The sequence below is a fragment of the Ranitomeya imitator genome, chromosome 4 (assembly GCF_032444005.1).
Source record: "Ranitomeya imitator isolate aRanImi1 chromosome 4, aRanImi1.pri, whole genome shotgun sequence".
Classification (NCBI taxonomy): Eukaryota; Metazoa; Chordata; class Amphibia; order Anura; family Dendrobatidae; genus Ranitomeya; species Ranitomeya imitator.
Window position 1 is genome coordinate 86,836,261 of NC_091285.1, and position 25,134 is coordinate 86,861,394.

The window sequence follows — 25,134 nt, forward strand, 5'->3', positions numbered from 1 at the left end:
ATTCTGTGCATTTTACACTGACCTTGCAATCCTTGGCGAGATGAGTTGTGGACGAGCAGCACTTGTAGCAGATACCTTTTCCTTTCAGGAAGCTTCTGCGACCTGGCATAGATTTTCCTCTGAAGGCTCTGCATTTCAGGAGAGGATGAGGCTTCTGATGAATTGGGCACTGCTTGTCAGGGTCCTGCACCTTTGTCTCTGATTGGGAGCAGCCAGCAGACCTGTAATTAGAACCTGGAGAAGAAACATAAGTCTTGTGTACTTCCACAGATGTTCTGCGTGGATTTGCAGGTGGTGATGGTGTGGCATATGGTATTGCAAAGTCAAAGCTGGGATCGTTTCTAATTCTCGCTTGTTGGTGTATGAAGTCTACAAAAACGGAGAAGGGAGGGAATGGAACGGTGTGTTTGTATTTGTACGTGGAACCATGTGTGAGCCACCTCTCCTGTAGATTGTAGGGCAACTTCTGGACTATAGGGTTAACACCTCTGGCTGTGTCGAGGAATGCAAGTCCCTGTAGGTCGTCCTCGTATTTGGCAACTTGGACTTCCTTTAGCAGGTCGCTTAGCTCTCTAAGTTTCTGGAGACCTTTGTTAGATATTTTAGGAAAGTCATCGATTCTTTTGAACAAGGCTCTTTCTATTACTTCTGCTGAGCCGTAACACTCATCCAGCCTCTTCCAGATCTCTTTGAGGCCAGTCTCAGGGCGGTTTATATTAATGTCTCTGATCCTTACTGCATGTTTGACTGACTCTTCTCCCAGGTATTTGACTAACAGGTCTATCTCTTCCCTGTGTTGTAGTCCCAAGTCTCTAATGACATTTTGGAAGGAAGCTTTCCAAGCTCTGTAACCTTCAGCTCGGTCAGTGAATTTCATGAGTCCCTTGGCAACCAGTTCACGTCGTGTGAAGAACTTGGCAAATTCTGTCGTGAACCGGTTGTCAGCAGAGTATACTGGTAATGGGTCGCCCTGATAGTGATGTGAGGTGCGTTCGTACCTGTTAGTGTCCTCAGGGTGGCGCCAGCCGGTGTCGTATTGCTTCGGCCTGATGTACGGTGTGTCAGCAGGGTGATCCACGTTGGTTACCTGGTGAGGGGTAAGGTAGTCATTAGCAGAGTTGTTTTGCCTCACATTTTCGAGTTTGTTTCTGTCCTGAGCCTCGTGACGACTTTCGCTCACTTCGCTGGAGGTGTCGTATTCTGGTTTTGGTACAGGGTTATAGTTTGGATCAGGAAGTTCATTAACATACTGAGATGTGCGTTGTGGTGAGTCTTGCAGTGGAAACTCCAGACTCGACGTACTGCTTTGGCTATGCAGCTTGGGATTTTGCGCGGCTTCTAGCGATTCTGCTTCGGCGAGGGCTGCGGCAGCTTCCCTTTTTGCTGCTAGGCTTTCTAAGGCGGCATCCACGCGCGCCTTCTCTAATTTAAGTTGCATCTCTTGGTCAGCAAAGCTCGCTCGCATTTTGGCGGCTTCAGCATTTGCGCGGGCAATGGCGACCACGCTGCTGATAGATGTTGTCTTTGAGGAGACGAAAGTAACAGATCTTGTCCTATGTGATTTGTGAGACATGGTGTCTTGGGAAAGTGCTTGGCTGTGCAGAGATTGCTGTAGATGTATTTAGACTCTGAGTAGCCGGTGACTTGAATCCCACTAGTTGGATGGCTGCCGTTTCACTGTTCTGTCCTCACTAGCTGAGGCAGGCTCATACGTAGCTATACAGTCAGCTAAACCGCTATACCGGGGTCCAATAAGGAGACTGGTTGAGTCTGTGCTTTATTAAATGTAGTGGTATATTGATGCGGTGAAACTGTGAACAATAATATACATAGAATCAGTGCATGGTATAGAACAGATACATAATACACATGATATAAATTATGCATAACATTTAGAAGCTAATAACTGAACTAGGAGTACAACTGGCTAAGCTAGGCTAATATAGAGCAGGGATTATCTAGAGAAGGCATAAAGACATACCGGCAATGCAATCGCAAGGGGGATGAAGTGAAGCGTCTTTCCTTGAAGGCAAACTGAAGAAAGTGAAAGGAAAAAATGGAGGGAAATGGAGGCTGAGCTACCATAATGCATTGCAAAAGAGGAGGAGAATCATACATGGATAATACAAAACAGAAAATTGAACTGTGAACATGACTCTGACCGCTAGAGGGAGCCAAAGCATCACAAACAAATAAAGGTATGAATATCCATACTGAGAAACCTGCAATTATGCAAACAGATAATCAGGGTAACAATATTAGATGGCGGAGGCAGAACACTTACTATTGGTTCATTTTGATCACTGTGATAGACCCTATCACAGTGATCAAAATAAAAAAAATAGTAAATCAAACCCCCCTTTGTCATCCCCTTAGTTAGGTAAAAATAATAAAATAAAAAAATGTATTTTTTCCCATTCTTTGCAGCTAGGGTTAGGGTTGGTGGTAGAGCTAGAGTTATGGCTGGGCTAGGGTTATGGTTGGTTTTTGAGCTAGGGTTGGGGTTTGAGCTAGGGTTAGGATTGGGGCTAGGGTTAGGGTTTTGTTGGAGTTTTGGTTATAGTGTTGGGGTTAGGTTTGTGGTTAGGGTTGGGACTAGGGATAGCGGTGTGTTGGGGTTATTGCTGTGTTAGGGTTGGAGTTAGAATTGGGAGGTTTCCACTGTTTAGGTGCATCATGGGGTACGAGACATGGCACCCTCCTTTCATTCCAGCCAATTTAGCATTCAAAAAGTCAATCGATGCTCCCTCCTTTCTGAGCCCTGCCATGTGCCCAAACAGTGGCTTTCCCCCACATACAGAGTATCGGCGTACTCATGAGAAAGTGCACAACACAATTTATGGTCCATTTTCTCCTGATACCCTTGTGAAAATAAAAAAGTTTGGGTTCAAAGTACATTTTTTGTGAAAAAAGTAAAATGTTCATTTTTTTTCTTCCACATTGCTTTAGTTCTTGTGAAGCACCTGAAGGGTTAATAAACTTCTTGAGTGTGGTTTTACACTCCTTGAAGGGTGCAGTTTTTAGAACAGTGTCACTTTTGAATATTTTCTGTGACATTGACCTCCCAAACTCACTTCAAATGTGGTCAATAAAATAAATTGTTTTGTATATTTTGTTGGAAAAATTAGAAATTACTGGTCAATGTTTAACCCTTATAACTTCCTAACAAAAAGAAAATGATGGTTCCAAAATTATACCAATGTAAAGTTGACATGTGGGAAATGTTATTTATTAATTATTTTGTGTGACACGACTCTGATTTAAGGGCACAAAAATTAAAAGTTTGAAAATTGAAAAATTTTCATAATTTTGGCCAAATTTCCATTTTTTTTCGTAAATAAACAAGCATGACATATCAAAGACATGTTACCACTATCATGAAGTACAAATGTCATGAAAAAACAATCTCAGAATCAGTGGGATACTTTGAAGCGTTCCAGAGCTTTTTTATTTTTACAAACATTGGAATTTTTTTCACCACGTATAAAAAAAAAAATAGACATGTTTGATATCTACGAACTTGTAATGACCTGGAGAATCATAGTGGTAGGTCTGTTTTAGTATTTAGTGAACTTAGTAAAAAAAATAGAAAAAAAACAATTGTGGAATTGCATTTTTTTTGCAATTTCACCGCGCTATATGGTAAAACCAATGGTGTCGTTAAAAAGTGCAACTCGTCCCAAAAAACATTTCCTCACACGGCCTTATTGGCTGAAAAAATTTAAAATGGCTCTGGGATGAAGGGAAGCAGAAAATAAACAATACAAAAGTCGTGAAGGAGTTAACATGATTGCATGTTTGTTACATAATTTGCTACGCTTGTTAGTCCACTGTTACTTGTAATTTGGATATGAGATTCAAATGGAAAATACAGCTCTGGCAAAAATTAAGAGACCGCTGCAAAATGTTCAGTCTGATTTTTTTTCTCTGTAGGTATACATTTGAGTAAAATGTAGATTGTTCTTTTATTCTATAAACTGCTGACAACGTCTCCAAATTTCCAAGCAATACATTTTTTATTTGTTTTCTGACAAAGAAGAATGGTCAAAATAAAAAAAAAAACCAGTGCTTTCAGACCTCAAATAATGCAAAGAAAGCAAGTTCATAATCATTTAAAAACAATAATAATATTTTAACTCAGGAAGAGTTCAGAAATCAATATTTTGTGGAATAACCATGATTTGTAATCACAGCTTTCATGCGTCTTGGCATGCTTTCCACCAGTCTTTCACACTGCTCTTGGCGCAAAAATGTAAGCAGTTGTTCTTTGTTTGATGGCTTGTGACTATCCATCATTCTCTTCATTACATTCCAGAGGTTTTCAGTGGGTTTCAGGTCTGGAGATGGGGCTGCCCATGACAGGGTTTTGAGGTGGTGGTCTCTCAATTTTTCTCAGAGCTGTATATAAAAATTCTTCTTTTTATGTACAATCTTAGACAAAATGCTTCAAGCATCCAAAATGGTGGAATAGTTTCAGCATTTGGTAAACCAAATTTCAGTTCATTTTCATCGGCAACTGGATTATCATTAAATAATTGTTACACCGAGCGAAGAGCCTGGAGCACAACAGAGAAGAAAAATGAGCTTTATTATACTCACAATGTAAAATAATGGAGACCTCTCTCGGCTGCGGGATTGGTTAAACATTTCCGGTTTGTCAGTAGCACAACTAGACAGACATGTATTCAGCGTGTAATAACAGGGAGATGAGAACAAATGTGGAACCTCAATGTCAACCATACTACAGGAATAATACACGCAGCCCTGTGAGCTGACAAAGGCTTCTCTACCAAGTGTGAAATACATTTCAATAATCGTGTTCAATGCTTTTCCCTGCTTCATTTCTCATTATTCCACATATTTTCATTTCTGGTCATCTATGGTTTGGTTTCTTTGTCTGTGTGGATCGGGTGGGTTGTTACTGACTTCTGGTGAGAATCTCATGGCAATAACATCTTTACAAATAGACTTACTTAGAAAATTGCTGATGAGCTAATACTTATTTCACCCTCTGTAACTGCTGAAAAGCTGATTAATAATTGAATTAAAAAAAACAAAACATTTAGTCACTCTTTAACAGTTCTTACATTGGATCATATCACTTTTGAACCTTTTAAAGGGTGGACAAACGAACTACAATTATTTGATCAGCCTCACATTGATTCACAGTAATTAAGCACCATTTTACCTAGTTAATCTCTTATTCAATATTTTAATAATTATTTTTCACACCAGTGTTTTGATGTCCTGATAAAAACTGCAGATATTTGCTCCTTTTTACTCTGAAAAAAATAAATCTGATTTTAGTAAATAAACTACCTTTTTGCAAAAATCTGGTGAAAAGTTTTTCCATGTAAAATCTCCTCAAAAGACAAGGAAGCCCCTCCTCTACTAGAGGAGAAAAGGCTCTGTCCAGAGCTGGCACGGCTTCTTCACCACGAGCTGTGAATCTGTGGCGTAACTCAGTAGCTGGGCACAGCAGGAATAGACGATGACTTCCTGAGTCTTCCTGTCTCCCCATTGTTGCCTGGAGTCTCACAAACATTTCATGAAATTTGGAAAGTAACTACAGTAATATGTGAATGTTTTAAAAAAATAGAAGCATTAACAGTTTATTTTTACTAATTAACAAAATGCAAAATAAAACCGAAATCAAATGGTAATCAATATTTAGTGTTATTCCCAACAATTCTTCAAGGAACACTTACACACAGTTTTGAAGGAACTCTGCAGGTAGGTTGTTCTAAACAAACAGATATTCTGTGGATTGTCTCTTCATGTCATCCCAGACAGACTCAATAATGTTAAGATCATTGCTCTGTGTCCAGAGCCGGTTCCGGGTTTTCGTGGGCCCCAGACGAAACAGTCTCAGTGGGCCCCTTTAGCACATACCACGATTCATGATGCACAAATACGGCAGAGAAATACAGGCATAGTACAATGCCAAAGATTTCACTTCTTACATTACAAGAATGATATATCTTGTAAATTCTACAGCATCTAAGAAGCTGGTGAATCATTGTGTGCGCTGGGGAATCAAAAATTTGCAGTCTTACAGAATGACTGCAGACTTACAATTTTAGACCTGACAGTATGCTCCTCCATACAGTATTATGGGCACCACATAGTCCTCCATACACTATTATGGGCACCACATATTCCTCCATACAATATTATGAGCACCATAAATTCCTCCATATAGTATAATTCGTACCACATAGTCCTCCATACACTATTATGGGCACCACATAGTCCTCCATACACTATTATGGGCACCACATATTCCTCCATACAGTATTATGGGCACCATAAGTTCCTCCATATAGTTTAATTGGCACCACATCGTCCTCCATACAGTATTATGGGCATAACATAATGGCCCCATATATTGCTCCATACAGTATAATGGGCCACATATATTGCTCCATACAGTATAATTGCCCCACATATATTGCTCCATACAGTATAATGGCCCCATATATTGCTCCATACAGTATAATGGCCCCATATATTGCTCTATTCAGTATAATGGTCCCTTATGTATTTCTCCATACAGTATAATGGGCCCTATATATTGCCCCATACAGTATAATAGACCCATATATTGCCCCATACAGTATAATAGAACCATATATTGCTTCATACAGTATAATGGCCACACATATTGCTGCATACAGTATAATGGGCACTACATAGTCCTCCATACATTATTATGGGCACCACATAGTCCTCCATACAGTATTATGGCCATCACGTAGTGCTTCTTACAGTATAATAGCCGCTCATAGTGCTCCGTATGGTATAATTGCCCCACATAATGCTCTGTACAGTATAATAGTTCCATATATTACTCCATACAGTATAATGGGCCCAATATACTGCTCCATACAGTATATTGGCTTCACATAGTGCTACATACAGTATAATGGCCCCCTATCTTGCTCAATACAGCATAATGGCCCAATGTATTGCTGTAGCCATAAAAAATAATCACTCACCTCTCCCCATTCCCCGCTGCTCTGGTCTTTCCTACTTAAGTCTCTTCAGCTTCTTCTGACTCTCTGCACTCATCTTCTGCACTGAGACATCACAGAGAGTCAGAAGATGCTGGAGGAGACCGGAGCAACAGGGAATGGGGAGAGGTGAGTATTGGAAACAGTTTAAGGTGGGGGGTGGTGGTGCCATATCTTGCATCAGTCTCCCCTGACTCATGGGCTCCATAGTGTGGTGGTGTCTCCAACGGGGATTGCCCCCCCATCTGTACAGAGCCCAGCACTTGCCCGGGTGAACGGGGTGGTGACGCGGGCTCTGTCTGTTTCCATATCATCACTTCCGGGTTCCCTTGTTTTTTTTATGCTGACAATTCTTAATGACACTGGCTGTATGCTTGGGGTCATTGTTTGGAGTCAATCAGGTGACTCCCTGATAACATTGCATAAGGGTACCGTCACACTATACGATTTACCTACGATCACGACCAGCGATATGACCTGGCCGTGATCGTAGGTAAATCGTAGTGTGGTCGCTGGGGAGCTGTCACACAGACAGCTCTCCAGCGACCAACGATGCCGAGGTCCCTGGGTAACCAGGGTAACCATCGGGTAACTAAGCGCAGGACCGCGCTTAGTTACCCGATGTTTACCCTGGTTACAAGCGTTAAACTAAAAAAAACAAACAGCACATACTTACATTCTGGTGTCCGTCAGGTCCCTTGCAGTCTGCTTCCCGCACTCAGTGACTGCCGGCCGTAAAGTGAAAGTGAAAGCACAGCCGCTGTGCTCTGCTTTCACTTTACGGCCGGCAGTCACAGTGCGGGAAGCAGAGACGGCATGGGACCTGACGGACACCAGAATGTAAGTATGTGCTGTTTGTTTTTTTTTAGTTTAACGCTTGTAACCAGGGTAAACATCGGGTAACTAAGCGCGGTCCTGCGCTTAGTTACCCGATGTTTACCCTGGTTACAAGCGAACGCATCGCTGGATCGCATCGCTAGATCGCTAGATCGGTGTCACACACACCGATCTAGCGATGACAGCGGGAGATCCAGCGATGAAAGAAAGTTCCATACGATCTGCTACGACGTACGATTCTCAGCAGGATCCCTGATCGCTGCTGCGTGTCAGACACAGCGATATCGTAACGATATCGCTGGAACGTCACGAATCGTACCGTCGTAGCGATCGAAATGTTATAGTGTGACGGTACCCTAAGGTAAAAGTATCTACTTATATTTCTCAGAATTGATAACACCATTAATCTTGATTACATCCACAACCCCATTTGCAGCCACAAACTTCCATGGAGCTGCTACCATTCTTCGCTATTGTCTGCAGAAAAGCATAATTGCGCAAGATAACAATCCCAAATATTTACCCAATGTCATTAACAACTGTGCTCTGAGTAAAATAGGCTAAAGAGTCCTGGAAGTGATGATAAGGCCTTCACAGAGCTCTGATTTCATCATCATGGAGTCTGTCTGGGATTGCATAAAGAGAAAGAAGGATTTACCAAGCTTCATACACAGAATGTTTGGTGGAATTCACCAATTAGTTTGTAGTAATCTCCCTGATGAGCTCCTTTAAAAACCGTGTGCAAGTCTACCTAGAAGAATTGATGTTGTTTTGAAGGCAGCAGGTGATCACACCAAATATAGATTTGCTTTACATTTCTCTTTTGTTCATTCACTTTGTTTATTTTTTTCCATTAACAAGATACAATTGATACGGTACTTCTATTTCTGTACGCATTCTTACTTTACTGCATTTTTCCCACAACTGCCCGAAACTTGTGCACAGTACTACCTACAAATGACAGTGAAAAATGTCTCCTTCTCTTTACAGAGTATCATTCATACACACCAAAGAAGAGAAACACTCATATATTAAGCCAGATGTAGATATGCATATATACACATGCACAGATGGACATCACTTATACATATACTAACCTTCTACATTAGATCAGCCATGCAGGTAGTCTTCTCATTTGGCAGGTTAGGTAAAGTGGCTTCCTTCAGCTCCGCCTGCATTGAGCGTTCGAAGCACTTAACTGGGCCACCTTAATAGCCATTGCAATTAAACAAAGGTTCTTACTGAATGTCTGAAAATCAGAGTATTAATTTATATTAGAGATAATATTAGAAAGTTATGTAATTATTTGCTGAAACCTAAATACCGTTTTAACATGACTGGTATAGAAAGCTTCCCTAAAGGCTTTATCTCAATAATTAATGGGTTGCCACATAAAACTGTAACCTATTATATTGAACATTGTAATCTTACAAAATGCTATCCTGTGTACTCTAAGGCTATGTTCACACATTGCTTTGTTGCTGCATTTTTGTCTTTAGCCAAAACCTAATCTCTTTGCAGTAAAAAGCTGCATCCAAAATGCACATTTTGCTGCCTTTTTTGCTGCTTTTCTTGCTACATTTTTTGCTGCGTTTTTCGAGAATATTTACAGCTGGTTAAGAAACAATATTTAAAACTTAGCTTTTCTTGCTACTCACTAAAAATCTCAAAAAAATGACCACAAGTGTATAAGGTGCCAGTGCTTATAACCATGAAATAAAGTGCAGATTAAAACCAAAGTGCGGTATTTGTAAACCACACAAATGCTTCATCCAGGGGATAACAAAAATAGTGCCCCTGAATAGATAGTTTAGCATTCCATCCTTTGATCCATTCTAATGCTGATGTCTCCCGACGCGTTTCATCATAACATTCTTCAGAGGGGGAACCGACATACATTCAGCAGCATATATGAGCATTGCTTATGTTGGTCTAATCAGGCGGACCTCTGTTATAGTATTGAAGTATTCGTGGGGTAATTGATGAAGGACACTGCCCTGTTAAAGGAAAGGTGTCGATTAACGCCCCACAGAGGTTATAAGCAGAAATAAAAGAGATCAGTATATAATTTTGGATAGTCTCTACTAGCTGCTACACCCGTATACGATCTATTCAGGGGCGCTATTTTTGTTATCCCCTGGATGAAGCATATGTGTGGTTTACAAATACTGCACTTTGGTTTTAATCTGCACTTTATTTCATGCTTTTAAATATTGTTTCTTAACCAGCTTTAAATATTCAAGAACATACAGGTTAATTTGGAGTATTGTCCTTGTTGATAAAGCATTTTTCGAGATCCTAAAGTTCAGCTTTGCTTCCACCCTAAGGTTACATGACTTCATGAAAAAATGCATAGTTGCAAATCTAAAACAGCAGGGGAAGTTGAATTGGAAGGACATTGAGTTGATAGGTTATTGTTTACTTTAACACATTGGTAAAGCATTTAGTTAGTTAGGCATTGCTTACTTTCACACATTGGTAGGGCATTAGTTGGTCGGACATTGTTTACTTTCACACATTGTTAAGGCATGGAGTTGGTTTGACATTGTTTACTTTCACACATTTTTAAGGCATGGAGTTGGTTGGACATTGCTTACTTTCACACATTGTTAAGGCATGGAGTTGGTTGAACATTGTTTACTTTTACACATTGGTGGAGCATGGAGTTGGTTTAGCATTTTTAGTTTAACACATATCACTCATGTAATTTAATTGTACTAATATTAAAAGCCATACTAATGTAAGAATATCAAGAAATTATGGGTTAAACTTGGGAAAATCACAAACTTAAATGGTTTCATCTGCATTTTTTTTTTACTGCAAATGCTGAAAAAACTGATAGCAACGTTTTTGTTGTATTTTTACACTTTCTCATTGCTTTCTATGGGTGAAAAAACACAGAAAAAATGTTGAAAGAACTACCGTGCTGCAGTTTTAAAAAATGCAGCAATTTTCCAGTGTATTCAGGAAAGAACTGTGTGCATGAGATTTCTGAAATCTCTTGCCCTTGTCTGGTAATGTAAAAAAGCAGCTATTAGTTTGCACAAAAAGGAGCAAAAATGCAGCGTGTTAATATAGCCTAGGTGTGATAAAAACCATACTGAAAAACGTTCGAGATGACAATATAATGTTGATAGAGAAACAAATGTCTAAGAAAAATTAAAATAAATGCAACGAGTGTGTTAAGACTCTCTAGACATTGTGGAAAATCAGATCTACTGTAAAGGTCAAAAAAAGAAAAAAATTGTAGCAGAAGAGCTAATGAAAATATCACATAGTAAATTCTGTTTTCCTCCACCCTTGTGTTGCGATTTGAACCCCTTTTGATCTTGCACTTTTACAGGCCTTGAAAAATATAAAGGCCTTAAAAAATGTACAAAGGAATTATATTAGCATGTTTATTGCATACTAAGGAGTTTATTTGTGCATTTCATTTATGAGCTCTTCATTTTAATATACAGTATATTATATAGCATGATTAAAAAAGAATGGTGCAAAATGATAGCCTTGGTGTTCGTAGCCAAGGGAACGTCACACAAATTTGTCACTTTAGCCATCAATACATAAAATGTGGGTGCATTTTGCAATAACTTTTTAGTCCAATGGATCGAACATATAGTGATACAAAGCATTACAAATATCCTACCATGTTGTGTCTACAGCCCTTATTTGATTTCATGTGTTTAATAAAAACAATTTAGAAAGTTGCTCCTCTGTTTTTTCTAGGTTAACTGTAGCAATACAAAGAATTGGTTGCAAAGTTAGACATGTGTCATAAGATATATTGTGAGTAATGGTTAGGATATACATCTGCCAAATAAAAATTGCAACTTGAAGGGCCGGCCAATCATTTTACAGTAATATTTACTGTGCTACATTTGAAGGTTAGATTTTTATTTTGTGAGTATAATAAAGCAATTTTATTCCACTCCGTACGGATGTTCTGCACATTGTGTTTCTTTTATCTGTTCCAGTGTTCCAGGTGGCTATAAATGATACTTCGTGGACCTTTAAAGGCAAGGAGAGCTTGAGAATTTTTCATTTATTAACTAACTACTTTTTAAAATGTGGATGTTTCTCAGCCTTTGGAATTATTTTGTTCACCTGCGGTTTCCTTAGATGGAACCATTTTGACATTTTGTTCACTGGACTGGTGAGTCTATTTATTTATTCCCTTTAAAGTAGATTTTAGAGCCTCGTAGAGTTTCAGGGGAGATCAGACGTCTGCTTTTGGTGGGTCAAGATATGATGTAGAACAATTTTTATGTAATTTGTTAAAATTTAGAACTTTGAAATTGCAATCCTATTATATTTCAGATTACAAATATGTGGTTAAAAATTGCCGATTTTGAAGGTAATAAATGAGAAAGTCCTATTTGAAAAATAAGTGCTGTTTATTTAATCTGTAAGCGCTTATTTGGCATTGACCAAAAAGAAAATGACATTTTTATGTAGTAACGATGTCTTCAAGCTTAGACTTTGTTTTTTGGAAAAGTATCTGGCTAAATAGGCAAATATGAATATTTTTTAGTATTGCCTAGAAAGGAGCTCCTAGTAAGTGTCTGATTAGTGGTGTCTCATGGCTGAGGCCAGGCCATGGTCCCTGTTTGAGGCAGTGTTTGGGTACATTCATTGGGGCTTTGTTCTATGGGACTGACTCTCTGAATGCCATCTCAATCCGTTCCATAGACTTTGAACAGATCATGAATAAAGTGCGGTGAACTTATATTTGCTGCATGACTTGTGCTCTATATAATGTTCCATTAAAAAATACAACTCGCAATGATTCAAAGAACTTATTTGTATTTTTTACAAATGTCTCCTCGTATCCGGATACCAACAATCCGTTCTTCTCCTATGTTTTTTTTTTAATTTTTAAAACTAAATAAAAAGTTATTAAATATATATACAGTGGGGCAAAAAAGTATTTAGTCAGTCAGCAATAGTGCAAGTTCCACCACTTAAAAAGATGAGAGGCGTCTGTAATTTACATCATAGGTAGACCTCAACTATGGAAGACAAACTGAGAAAAAAAAATCCAGAAAGTCACATTGTCTGTTTTTTTAACATTTTATTTGCATATTATGGTGGAAAATAAGTATTTGGTCAGAAACAAACAATCAAGATTTCTTTCTCTCACAGACCTGTAACTTCTTCTTTAAGAGTCTCCTCTTTCATCCACTCATTACCTGTAGTAATGGCACCTGTTTTAAACTTGTTATCAGTATAAAAAGACACCTGTGCACACCCTCAAACAGTCTGACTCCAAACTCCACTATGGTGAAGACCAAAGAGCTGTCAAAGGACACCAGAAACAAAATTGTAGCCCTGCACCAGGCTGGGAAGACTGAATCTGCAATAGCCAACCAGCTTGGAGTGAAGAAATCAACAGTGGGAGCAATAATTAGAAAATGGAAGACATACAAGACCACTGAAAATCTCCCTCGATCTGGGGCTCCACGCAAAATCCCACCCTGTGGGGTCAGAATAATCACAAGAACGGTGAGCAAAAATCCCAGAACCACGCGGGGGGACCTAGTGAATGAACTGCAGAGAGCTGGGACCAATGTAACAAGGCCTACCATAAGTAACACACTAGGCCACCATGGACTCAGATCCTGCAGTGCCAGACGTGTCCCACTGCTTAAGCCAGTACATGTCCGGGCCTGTCTGAAGTTTGCTAGAGAGCATTTGGATGATCCAGAGGAGTTTTGGGAGAATGTCCTATGGTCTGATGAAACCAAACTGGAACTGTTTGGTAGAAACACAACTTGTCGTGTTTGGAGGAAAAAGAATACTGAGTTGCATCCATCAAACACCATACCTACTGTAAAGCATGGTGGTGGAAACATCATGCTTTTGGGCTGTTTCTCTGCAAAGGGACCAGGACGACTGATCCGTGTACATGAAAGAATGAATGGGGCCATGTATTGTGAGATTTTGAGTGCAAACCTCCTTCCACCAGCAAGGGCATTGAAGATGAAACGTGGCTGGGTCTTTCAACATGACAATGATCCAAAGCACACCGCCAGGGCAACGAAGGAGTGGCTTCGTAAGAAGCATTTCAAGGTCCTGGAGTGGCCTAGCCAGTCTCCAGATCTCAACCCTTTAGAAAACCTTTGGAGGGAGTTGAAAGTCCGTAATGCCAAGCGAAAAGCCAAAAACATCACTGCTCTAGAGGAGATCTGCATGGAGGAATGGGCCAACATACCAACAACAGTGTGTGGCAACCTTGTGAAGACTTACAGAAAACGTTTGACCTCTGTCATTGCCAACAAAGGATTTATTACAAAGTATTGAGATGAAATTTTGTTTCTGACCAAATACTTATTTTCCACCATAATATGCAAATAAAATGTTAAAAAAACAGACAATGTGACTTTCTGGATTTTTTTTTCTCAGTTTGTCTTCCATAGTTGAGGTCTACCTATGATGTAAATTACAGACGCCTCTCATCTTTTTAAGTGGTGGAACTTGCACTATTGCTGACTGACTAAATACTTTTTTGCCCCACTGTATATATATATATATATATATATATATATTTATATATATATATATATATATATATATATATATATATATATATATATATATATATATATATATATATATATATATTTATATATATATTTATATATATATATATATATATATATATATATATATATACAGTTAAAAGTCCATATATATTTGGACAGAAACAACATTTTTCTAATTTTGGTTATATACATTACCACAATGAATTTTAAACAAAACAATTCAGATGCAGTTGAAGTTCAGACTTTCAGCTTTCATTTCAGGGTATCCACATTAAAATTGGATGAAGGGTTTAGAAGTTTCAGCTCCTTAACATGTGCCACCCTGTTTTTAAAGGGGCCAAAAGTAATTGGACAATTGACTCCAAGGCTATTTCATGGACAGGTGTGGGCAATCCCTTCGTTATGTCATTCTCAATTAGGCAGATAAAAGGCCTGGAGTTGATTTGAGGTGTGGTGCTTGCATTTGGAAGGTTTTGATGTGAAGTAAACAGGCGGTCAAAGGAGCTCTCCATGCAGGTGAAACAAGCCATCCTTAAGGTGGTTAACTGTATATATGTACAACTCAGCCTTTTTCATAAGATATTAATATTCTATCAGGACCTTTTATTTTACCCCAGAAGATTGATTCCCCAAGCAGTTTATCTCTGATAATGTGTGCAAACTGTAAAGTGCTGTTGAATATGTTAGCGCTACATAAAAATAAAGATTATTATTTTTATTATTATTATAAAACACCTAAATAATCTTATGTTTTTAGTTAGGATTTTAAAGGCTATGCAATCTAAAATCTGCTAGAAAAGTATGTATTTTCCAGAACCAAGGTATAACAAAATGGGAGAGCAGTGTCAGTTTTATCTTAAAAACACCAAAAGATTAAATATTTGAATAGTCTCTACGTCTGCTACCCCTATCGATGCACTATTGATTTTGAAAACTTGGAGAGTTTTTATACATTTCACACTCAGTTTTTTATTAATTTCGATTTATTGTTTTCAGATATTATATCTGAGTGCAACAACAATGTATTGCCAAAGATTATGTGAATGTTTTATTGTTGTAACTATGTTGCCATAATTATAAATCTAGATGTATAAATCAATAATGATTCTAGAATAGAATTATATGCATAAATCCTTATAGATTACCCCTATATCTGCAGGTAAATGGTCTCTTTATCTCTTATATTTAAACATTAGTATTATTTACATTAGGTTTATATTGGGCCTGGGCTACACTGCAACTTTTTTGTAGAGCTAGTGATTGATTTTAACTCTTAAGTGGCAGCTGCAGTTCTAATTGCATACAACTCAATGTATAACTTTGGGATGTATCTGTAGCTCAATAGGTCAAATAAATTAGTATTGGGTATTAGGGATGTCTGGCCTGTCTGGCCCATAGACAAGCAAGAAATAGAATTTGTCATAGCAGTACGATAAGTCATCAGCTTTTGACGGTCTTCCTAGGGAGTTCTTTAATCAGTGCATACAATGTTTATCTCCTAAAATACCTTAATGAGAAGGACTTTGAAGCAGGCTCACTGCCGGCTTCAATGCGTGAGGCAGTCATTGCTAGCATTACAAAGCATTACACCTTTTGCTCCTCATATTGTTTTACTTCATTGCTCCAATTTGATGTAAAAATTATAGCCCACATTTTAGCAAATGGTCTGCCTTCATTTATTTTACAAATTAAATATAGTTACCTAACTGGCTTCCTTCAACACACCTGTGGGTCACTATAAATATTTGATAATGCCCCAGCTGTTCAAAATGTTGTAAATGACATATTCACAGATATAGGTGGTCAAAATGTCTATCTGGATGGATGACATCTTGGTTTATTCTTCTGATTACGTCTGAGTCTCACATCTGACATGTAGGTAATGCAAGCTAGAAATGCCGAGACAATTGTTTATTTGCTGAACTTGAAAAATGTACTTTCTTGATTTAAAAAGTAAACTTCCTGGAGAATACTGTCCCCTAAACGTATCTGAATGGACCCCTCAAAGGTTCACGACATTAAGAAATGAGAGCAACCCAAGTCTCAGAAAGTTTTTTAGCACATTCATGGGTTCTCTATTTACTATAGTAAATTAAAGGAACATTTCACATCTGGGCCATTATTGATCCAAGTTGACTTTTCGTGGTAGAGCTAGATGCCTCAGAGGTTCGATTTGGAGCACTTGCCTCACAGGATAGAGCATCTTTCACTCAACTCCATTCATTTGCATTCTTTTCATGAAAGGTTTCCTCTGCCAAACATATTGAGTCATGACATAATCGTTAACTGTTGTCAACTAAATGGGCATTCCAGGAATGTTGCCACTTCCTCGAAGGTGCAAAACATAATGTTACTGTTATCACAGACCACAAAAAGCTTATGTATCTTAAATCTGCCAAAAGACTAAACAATAGGCAAGCTAGATGGGCCTTATTGTTCTCTAGATTGTATTTTGTAGTGAGATTTAGACCTGGTACTCAAAGGGGTTCCACTACCAGGACAACCCATTCTTGAACCAAATGTTTGGCCCCGATAAAATAAAAAGCCTATACTGCCCTCCCGTACTGGTGCAGTTCTAGTGGTTTCAGCACTCGTGGTCCTGGAGCTTTGGTGCGGTAGAATGACAAGTGGCCCTGACGCCCAATCAGCACCGAGTGAAGAGCAAGTACGGGCTGCACTTCCTCTTAATGTTCAATCTGAGATTTCGGTTCAGTGGTGTGTTTGCTCTGTCCTCTGAACTCTAATATTCTGATCTTTGGTTGCCAGACCTTAGATTTATTTTTTGACTACCCGTTTGTATTACCCATTTTGCCTTGACACACGCTAACCTTGGAATTCTGACCCCGGACAGTGACCTGACTATGCCTTTGTATCTTCCCTCTGTTTAACATATCCTCCTGACTCTTGACCTCAGACTCCTTGATTTCCCCAACTCACTTGTCCATGAGAAGTAACTCAGCGTCACACTAATATGAGGCATGATGTTAGGGAAAGGGGCAGAGCTTCTATGATATAGCAAACTGCTCATACCAGGAAGCATCAATGCCTGCGTGCTGTTAGTTAAGTGGATAAATATGCAGAAAGTGATATACTGTTGATGGGGGCTGGAAGGAATGATCTACTGCATTGTGGACTGTATACAGGGGCCTTAGAGGAGAGATATATTGAAGGATAGGCTGTGTACGCAAGGCTGAGAGGATAAAGAAACAGCAAAATGCACATTATAGAATGGACTAGGAGAATAGATTCACTGAAAGATTAACTGTGTACAGGGAGAGAATATGTATGGGGTGCTCACTGCTAAAAGGAGGCGCTCAGGCGAAAAAACGTATGTCAATATTGAAAAATAACGCTGGCACACTACAAGTTCCAAATGAATGATATAGTTTATTACGCATTAACGCATAATAAACTATATCATTCATTTGGAACTTGTAGTGTGCCGGAGTTATTTTTCAATATTGTGTACAGGGAGAGAAATACTGCAGGATGGGGCTCTGTATACAAGGGAATGAAAGCAAGATACTGCAGGATGGGCCTATGCACCACTTCATGGAGAGACTGAGATTAGTTAAGCTGTATTTGTTGACTGGGGCTTATTGGCCCAGTGATGTGAAACGACAAATATTGCTCTGCTGGTTCATATGACAGAGGATTTTCTTATGCGGTTTGCACAACAGAGTGGAACTTGCAGTTTCACAAAACTGATTTGTCAGCAGGCAACAAAAACAGGTCAACACTGCTGTTGGTTAGGATTGCAGGAGTGTTGAATGCTAGAACCAGTAATGATGTAAAAGCACACAAATATCTATATTGATGTGTAAATGGCAGAAGGTACAGCACTGTACAGAAGCATAAGGCTACACTCAGATTAGCTTGATGATAACGCAGATGAAAATAGGCAGGAGCACATAGACAAAGGGGAGAGGGATGGGACAGGTCTCCTGCACTGAAGGTAGCCTAGTGATGGGAAATATCATTTTAGCAGATAAAAATAGGATCGACCATTCAACTATGTGAAGCTAGATGACCTGAGGGCCCGAGGCAGATAAAGATTAATAAGACACATATTTATGAGAAATTTTAGGTCAGTCTTAGTCTGTATATTATCAATTTCATGAAATTCACTGTGCTTTGTGAAACTAATGTGATTCTTGGAACCCATTAAAAAGTAACAGTTATCTTGAGAAGATTTAGTAACTGTAAAGTAAATGATAATTCTCGAAAATCCATTACACAGCAAAAGATGTTTTTTATGATTGTCATGTTGTAAATGTCATTTTATTTATTAAATATTGGCAATTAGATATGAAAATGCTTGTAAATTAAACTGTATACTTTCCTACTTAATGAAATATATATTACTATAATAGCATATTATAAATATAATATATTATTTTCTTTGCTCTAAGCATTGCTTTAAAGGTCACTGCATTTGGTTAACTCATGAAATTCTCCGGCAAGATGGAAATTGGGGGCAATGGAGTAAATTTGGATCATGCTCTCGGACATGCGGAACAGGTGTGAAATACAGAACAAGAACATGTGACAATCCTCAGTAAGTTTGTTATAGATATTAAGGATCTATGATAGTTATGTTTGATGTGTCTAGAATGATGAAAGTATGCTCGGAAATTTGGTGGTCATATTATTCCTCTAGGAGTTCGTGTGAGAAAATATATGACATAAATTAGAAATATGTCTTTTCTCCTTTGTTCCGTGCACACAATTAGACACCCCTCCTCTCTCCTGACCAGAAGGAGTGGTGAGGGATGTGGATGAGACCCTTTATAATATCTCCTCCACAAAGCCTCATTGTCAGAATGCCATGACAACCACTTGTAGATTTGTCCACATTTCTGCAGAGAATCTCTCTCTGATCTAATAGTTTTTATATGGTTTTTGCCTTGTGTTTTTGTCTTTTCATTTCATATTTTTGTACCTTTTTAAGCAATGTGCTCTTTTTGTATATTAAATATACCCAAAGCCCTGAAGAGGGAGAGTATAGCTTGGTATAAGTGTTAGTGGAGTACCTATCCGTTTTGGGAAAGCTGCGTGGTATGTGTTCCTGGTTATTACTCAAAGAAAGCATCCTACTGGTCTACCAAAATGGCGAGTGGTGGCAGCGGAAAGTGTGGTGTGGACGTGTGAACTGGCGGTGGGGTGAGCTTAGCTCATTGATAGGTAAGTGGCCTGTGAGATGCGCAGTCCCAATTTACAGTAACATGTACAGCAAGTGGGTGGTGTTTGTGACACTTCATCATTTGCAGTTTCTTAATGCCACTTTATTTGCCCTGTGGTATGTCTTGCAGTTTTTTAGTGACCATTGAGTAAAGTCAAAAATTGTATTTTTTATTTTTGTTTTTAATCATTTTTGCAACTGTTTAACGCAAAAAGTCACGATTTTCAAAATGGCAGACAAATTGTGGTAAAATAACTGGTGTACATTGAATGACTCAAAGAGGAACTGGAAATACGTTTGCGACAAATTTTTTGACTTTTTAAAATTTGCAAATGATGAAAAAAGCTAAAGCATCTGGATTCCCTAAACACCTCCTACAATGGCGAACATACACTGTGTGCAGAATTATTAGGCAAGTTGTATTTTGATCACATGATACTTTTTATACATGTTGTCCTACTCCAAGCTGTTCAGGCTTGAGAGCCAACTACCAATGAAGTAAATCAGGTGATGTGCATCTCTTTAATGAGGAGGGGTGTTGTCTAATGACATCAAAACCCTATATAAGGTGTGCTTAATTATTAGGCAACTTCCTTTCCTTTGGCAAAATGGGTCAGAAGAGAGATTTGACAGGCTCTGAAAAGTCCAAAATTGTGAGATGTCTTGCAGAGGGATGCAGCAGTCTTGAAATTGTCAAACTTTTGAAGCGTGTTCACTGGTATGGGCTGGTATCATCAAAGATGAACTGGTGGAACCTTTTCGGGTTGAGGATGGAGTGAAGCTCAACTCCCAGACCTACTGCCAGTTTTTGGAAGACAACTTCTTCAAGCAGTGGTACAGGAAGAAGTCGGTATCGTTCAAGAAAAACATGATTTTCATGCAGGACAATGCTCCATCACATGCCTCCATCTACTCCATGCGTGGTTGGCCAGTAAACATGTCAAAGAAGAAATAATAATGACATGGCCCCCTTGTTCACCTGATCTGGACCCCAAAGAGAACCTGTGGTCCCTCATAAAATGTGAGATCTACATGGAGGGAAAACAGTCCACCTCTCGGAACAGTGTCTGGGAGGCTGTGGTGGCTGCTGCACGCAATGTTCATCGTAAATAGTGTTGAGCGATACCGTCCGATACTTGAAAGTATCGGTATCGGATAGTATCGGCCGATACCCGAAAAGTATCGGATATCGCCGATACCGATATCCGATACCAATACAAGTCAATGGGACACCAAGTATCGGAAGGCATCCTGATGGTTCCCAGGGTCTGAAGGAGAGGAAACTCTCCTTCAGGCCCTGGGATCCATATTAATGTGTAAAATAAAGAATTAAAATAAAAAATATTGATATATTCACCTCTCCGGCGGCCCCTGGACATTACCGCGGGTAACCGTCAGGCTTCATTGTTTAAAATGAGCGCGTTTAGGACCTGAGAATGATGTTGCGGCTTCTGATTGGTCGCGTGCTGCTCATATGACCGCAACGCGACCAATCAGAAGCCGCGACGTCATTCGCAGGTCCTAAATTCCTAGAATGAGGAGTTTAGTGCCTGAGAATGACGTCGCGGCTTGTGATTGGTCGCGTGGCGGTCACATGAGTGGCACGCGACCAAACAGAAGCCGCGACGTCATTCTCAGGTCCTAAACGCGCTCATTTTAAACAAAGAAGCCTGCCGGTTACCAGCGGTGATGTACAGGGGCCGCCGGAGAGGTGAATATATCAATATTTTTTATTTTAATTCTTGATTTTACACATCACTATGGATCCGATACTGATTCCCGATACCACAAAAGTATCGGAACTCGGTATCGGAATTCCGATACCGCAAGTATCGGCCGATACCCGATACTTGCGGTATCGGAATGCTCAACACTAATCGTAAACAGATCAAGCAACTGACAGAATCTATGGATGGAAGGCTGTTGAGTGTCATCATAAAGAAAGGTGGCTATATTGGTGACTAATTTTTTGGGGTTTTGTTTTTGCATGTCAGAAATGTTTATTTCTAAATTTTGTGCAGTGATATTGGTTTACCTGGTGAAAATAAACAAGTGTGGTGGGAATATATTTGTTTTCTTATTAAGTTGCCTAATAATTCTGCACAGTAATAGTTACCTGCACAAACAGATATCCTCCTAAGATAGCCAAATCTAAAAAAGCCCCACTCCAACTTCCAGAAATATTAATCTTTGATATTTATGAGTCTTTTGGGTTGATTGAGAACATAATTGTTGATCAATAATAAAAATAATCCTCTAAAATACAACTTGCCTAATAATTCTGCACACAGTGTAAAGTAAGATGAGCCGAACACATATAAAATAAACTTTAAAATGGTGCAAATTAAAAACAGAATTCGATGAAAATGAAAAACAAGTAAAACCAATAAAACTGAACAACACAATGCAGTGATGAATCTTTTACATAATAGACTTTCAATTCTGTTAATGACACCTTTATCCACTCAGCTTAGTCCCCTAATCCCAGAGGCTAAGGAAGATATTTCACAAAAACATCTTTAAGTTGATTTATTGGATGAGATTGACAGTTAGCCTTTTTCTCAGATGACGTTGGGGCAGGAGGAGATGGAGGACATGAATGAAATGCTGAATCTGCCAGCCATGGTGGTAGTGACACTGAAAATGCTAGTGGCATTTTCAGTCAGGACAAAACCAGGGTTGGGAATTGGGACATTTCCTACACTGACAAGTCTTAGCCGAGTCATGGATAATGCTGATGAATGGGCACCACATCACAGTGTTCAGGAGGTGACATCATCAGAGGGGTAGAGTGGTGGTGTCAGTATTAAAGAGCAGAATTCATGTCTGGCTAAAAGATCTTCTGAGAGAAGCTCAAAAGTGCCTGAAATCTCTGGTGGTGCTCATTGTGGTGGCATGCATCTCCTGTATGGGAATTCTTTTTCACAATGCTAGAGGACCAATCTATTGCTGGCTCTAATGTTGGAAAATAAGCCGCTTACATCTTGTCACACATCAATGAGGAACTACAAATCTCCGTCACCACATGAAATAACATCACCTACTCACATTGATAAAGCAAACTAACCAGAAAGATGAGCACGCCTTAAGCTGTCCTCCTTATTTTCCTCATCTTTCTGGTTGCTGGTCCTCCTCATCAAGTAATGCTTCTGCCTGGTCTTAGCCACCAGCCCCATCATCATCCTCATATATAGGTTTCCATACTCTTCCTGCTTTCCTTCCATTATGTCATCATTTATCCTTTTGTATACCCAAGAAAGATACGTTCAGTCAATGACTTGTGTGAAATCTAAACCACACACGCCGAAGTATACTATATTTGATGCTGATCCACCAGGATTGTACTTTTTTTTGAGAAATCATTGTATGCACTCAGCCTCAGTAATGCTGAATATAACTTTCTATAAAAAAAATCAAACAGCCAGCTTTGACAAAGAAAGTTGGAGTACGCTCAAAACGCCTCGCTTTTCATTCATTTTCCTTGGATGTCATTTTTAACATTTACATGGAACAATCAAAATATATTTTACCAGGAGCTTGAATACATCCCCCGTGTTTTTTCTGTATAACTAGCCACCATTATTTATAGAATAAAGCAGTGTCTGCTTTTTTTTTTTTTAACATGGCATAGACCTTCCTCCGCTCCTTGAAATTGATGTTTTGCATCAAAAGCTGCAGTTATATCCCGGGATTTTACATGTATTTCATGCCCCATTGAGTCAATGTTTTGCACAGCAGTGATTCACCACTGAAAGCGGGCTTGTTGTTTACTGTTGACACCTGCACACCAGGCTACCCTTATGCACATCCTCTACAGCCTCCCAAATGGGCATCTCTCCATGCCCACCATGAATAGGGTGTAAATTTGTATAAAATATCACACAATATAACTCCTAGTCAAGTACAACTGGGCAATCTGGTAAGTGGCAATGCCAGAAAAATCATGGTTGGCATGTTATTAGGCAACTTAACACATGCTTGTTCCACAACACATATCCTAAATTTGATTGTGCTAACATTGTTTAAAAAAGAGGTGCCCTAGAACAAGGTTGTACACATTGTCAGAGCAGTACCAGCTTTTTAAGCTACAGAATGTTATTTTTACTGAGCCTCTGGCCGATTTGCAAAATTGCAACGTAATGGTATTCACTGCGTATGTTACAGCAGCTATATGAGCAAAATCTGACAGTTGAGGCACAGTGTAGTACTATGCAGCATATAGGCTTAAACTTGTGTTGATTTTAAATTCACCATTGGTATTTGATGAGGGCTGTGTATCGCTAAGGCTAGTTTCACATTTGCGTTAGAATCCGCAGCATTTAATCCGCATCCGCGAGTACAGGAAAAAACGCATATAAACACATACAAATGCGGGAACGAGTCTCAATGCGTTTTTTCCTGCGTTTGCGTTTTTGGTGCGCATGGTGACAAATTGTACAGCAGAAAAATCTAGATAACCAGACACCGCCAATGTGACTACAGAGGGCGTGTATTATGGGATATCTTTATATAGACCCTTGAACAGCTGAAATCTTCAGATTTTGCTCCTGTATCCTGTGTCATAATGGATCTTCGCATGGAGAGCTTTTATTTCAACCTGGATTTAAGCATCAAGCTGTTTCTTGCCTGTGCGTTTACTTGGGAGTAAGATAGAAATCGAGAAAGACAGAGAAGGAGACGTCGTAGGCGTTTTTGGAGACACCCCATTATTGAACTATGTGAGAGCCGTGAGAGCTGTATGGCGAGCTTAATGCCAACCCGGACAAATTCCTGGAATATACAAGGATGTCGCAAGACTCGTTCCGGGATTTGCTTGCTCGTGTCCAAGGAACCATACGGAGACAGGACACCCAGCTCCGTAGAGCGATCCCACCAGAGGAACGTCTGCTGGTTACTTTAAGGTACGTAACAAATCTAAACCAATGGCAGTGCAAATTTTGGGTGTTCTGACATGTATTTTTTTGTTATTTTCCTTTATGTCTTTAGCATAACAACACCATAAATAAAATAGATTGTAATTTCTTTTTTTTTTTTCTCTTTCAGATTTCTGGCAACCGGAGAGAGTTTATCATCACTCCATTTCCAATACCGGCTTGGAATATCCACCCTGTCCAGAATAGTTGCGGACACCTGCTGGGCTTTGTGGAATGTACTCCGGGATGAGTTGATACCCCTACCCTCCTTGGACATGTGGATTGGAATTGCGGAAAAATTCTGGTGTGTGTGTGATTTCCCCAACTGTTTGGGAGCGGTGGATAGAAAGCACATCAAACCAGCCAGCACAGGATCGGAGTACTTCAATTGTAAAAAATATTTTTCTGTTGTGCTCATGGCAATAGCTGATGAGGACTGTCGCTTCATCGCCGTGGACATTGGAGCTTTTAGCCGTGGCAACGATTCCCACACATTGCACACTCACTGCCCGATTACCAGCATCACCCCCTGTGGTCAACAGCTGAAGTTGGCCACATGCGGGACCAATTTGCTGCCTTTTTTTATTCGGATATTGGGCGTGTGTCATGGCAGGACAATGTTGTGTAAATGTCCTGTTGGGATTTTA

The 25,134-nt window shown here is 39.3% G+C and overlaps 1 protein-coding gene across 1 annotated transcript in view; it reads left to right on the top strand.

Moving 5' to 3' along the window:
* LOC138675535 (A disintegrin and metalloproteinase with thrombospondin motifs 2-like) overlaps positions 1–25,134 on the top strand; it is a 705,150-nt gene that overhangs the window by 418,422 nt on the left and 261,594 nt on the right. Inside the window, exon 11 of the mRNA XM_069763862.1 lies at positions 18,805–18,950. Coding sequence (XP_069619963.1) covers positions 18,805–18,950 — 146 coding nt within the window. The remainder of the gene's footprint in view (positions 1–18,804; positions 18,951–25,134) is intronic.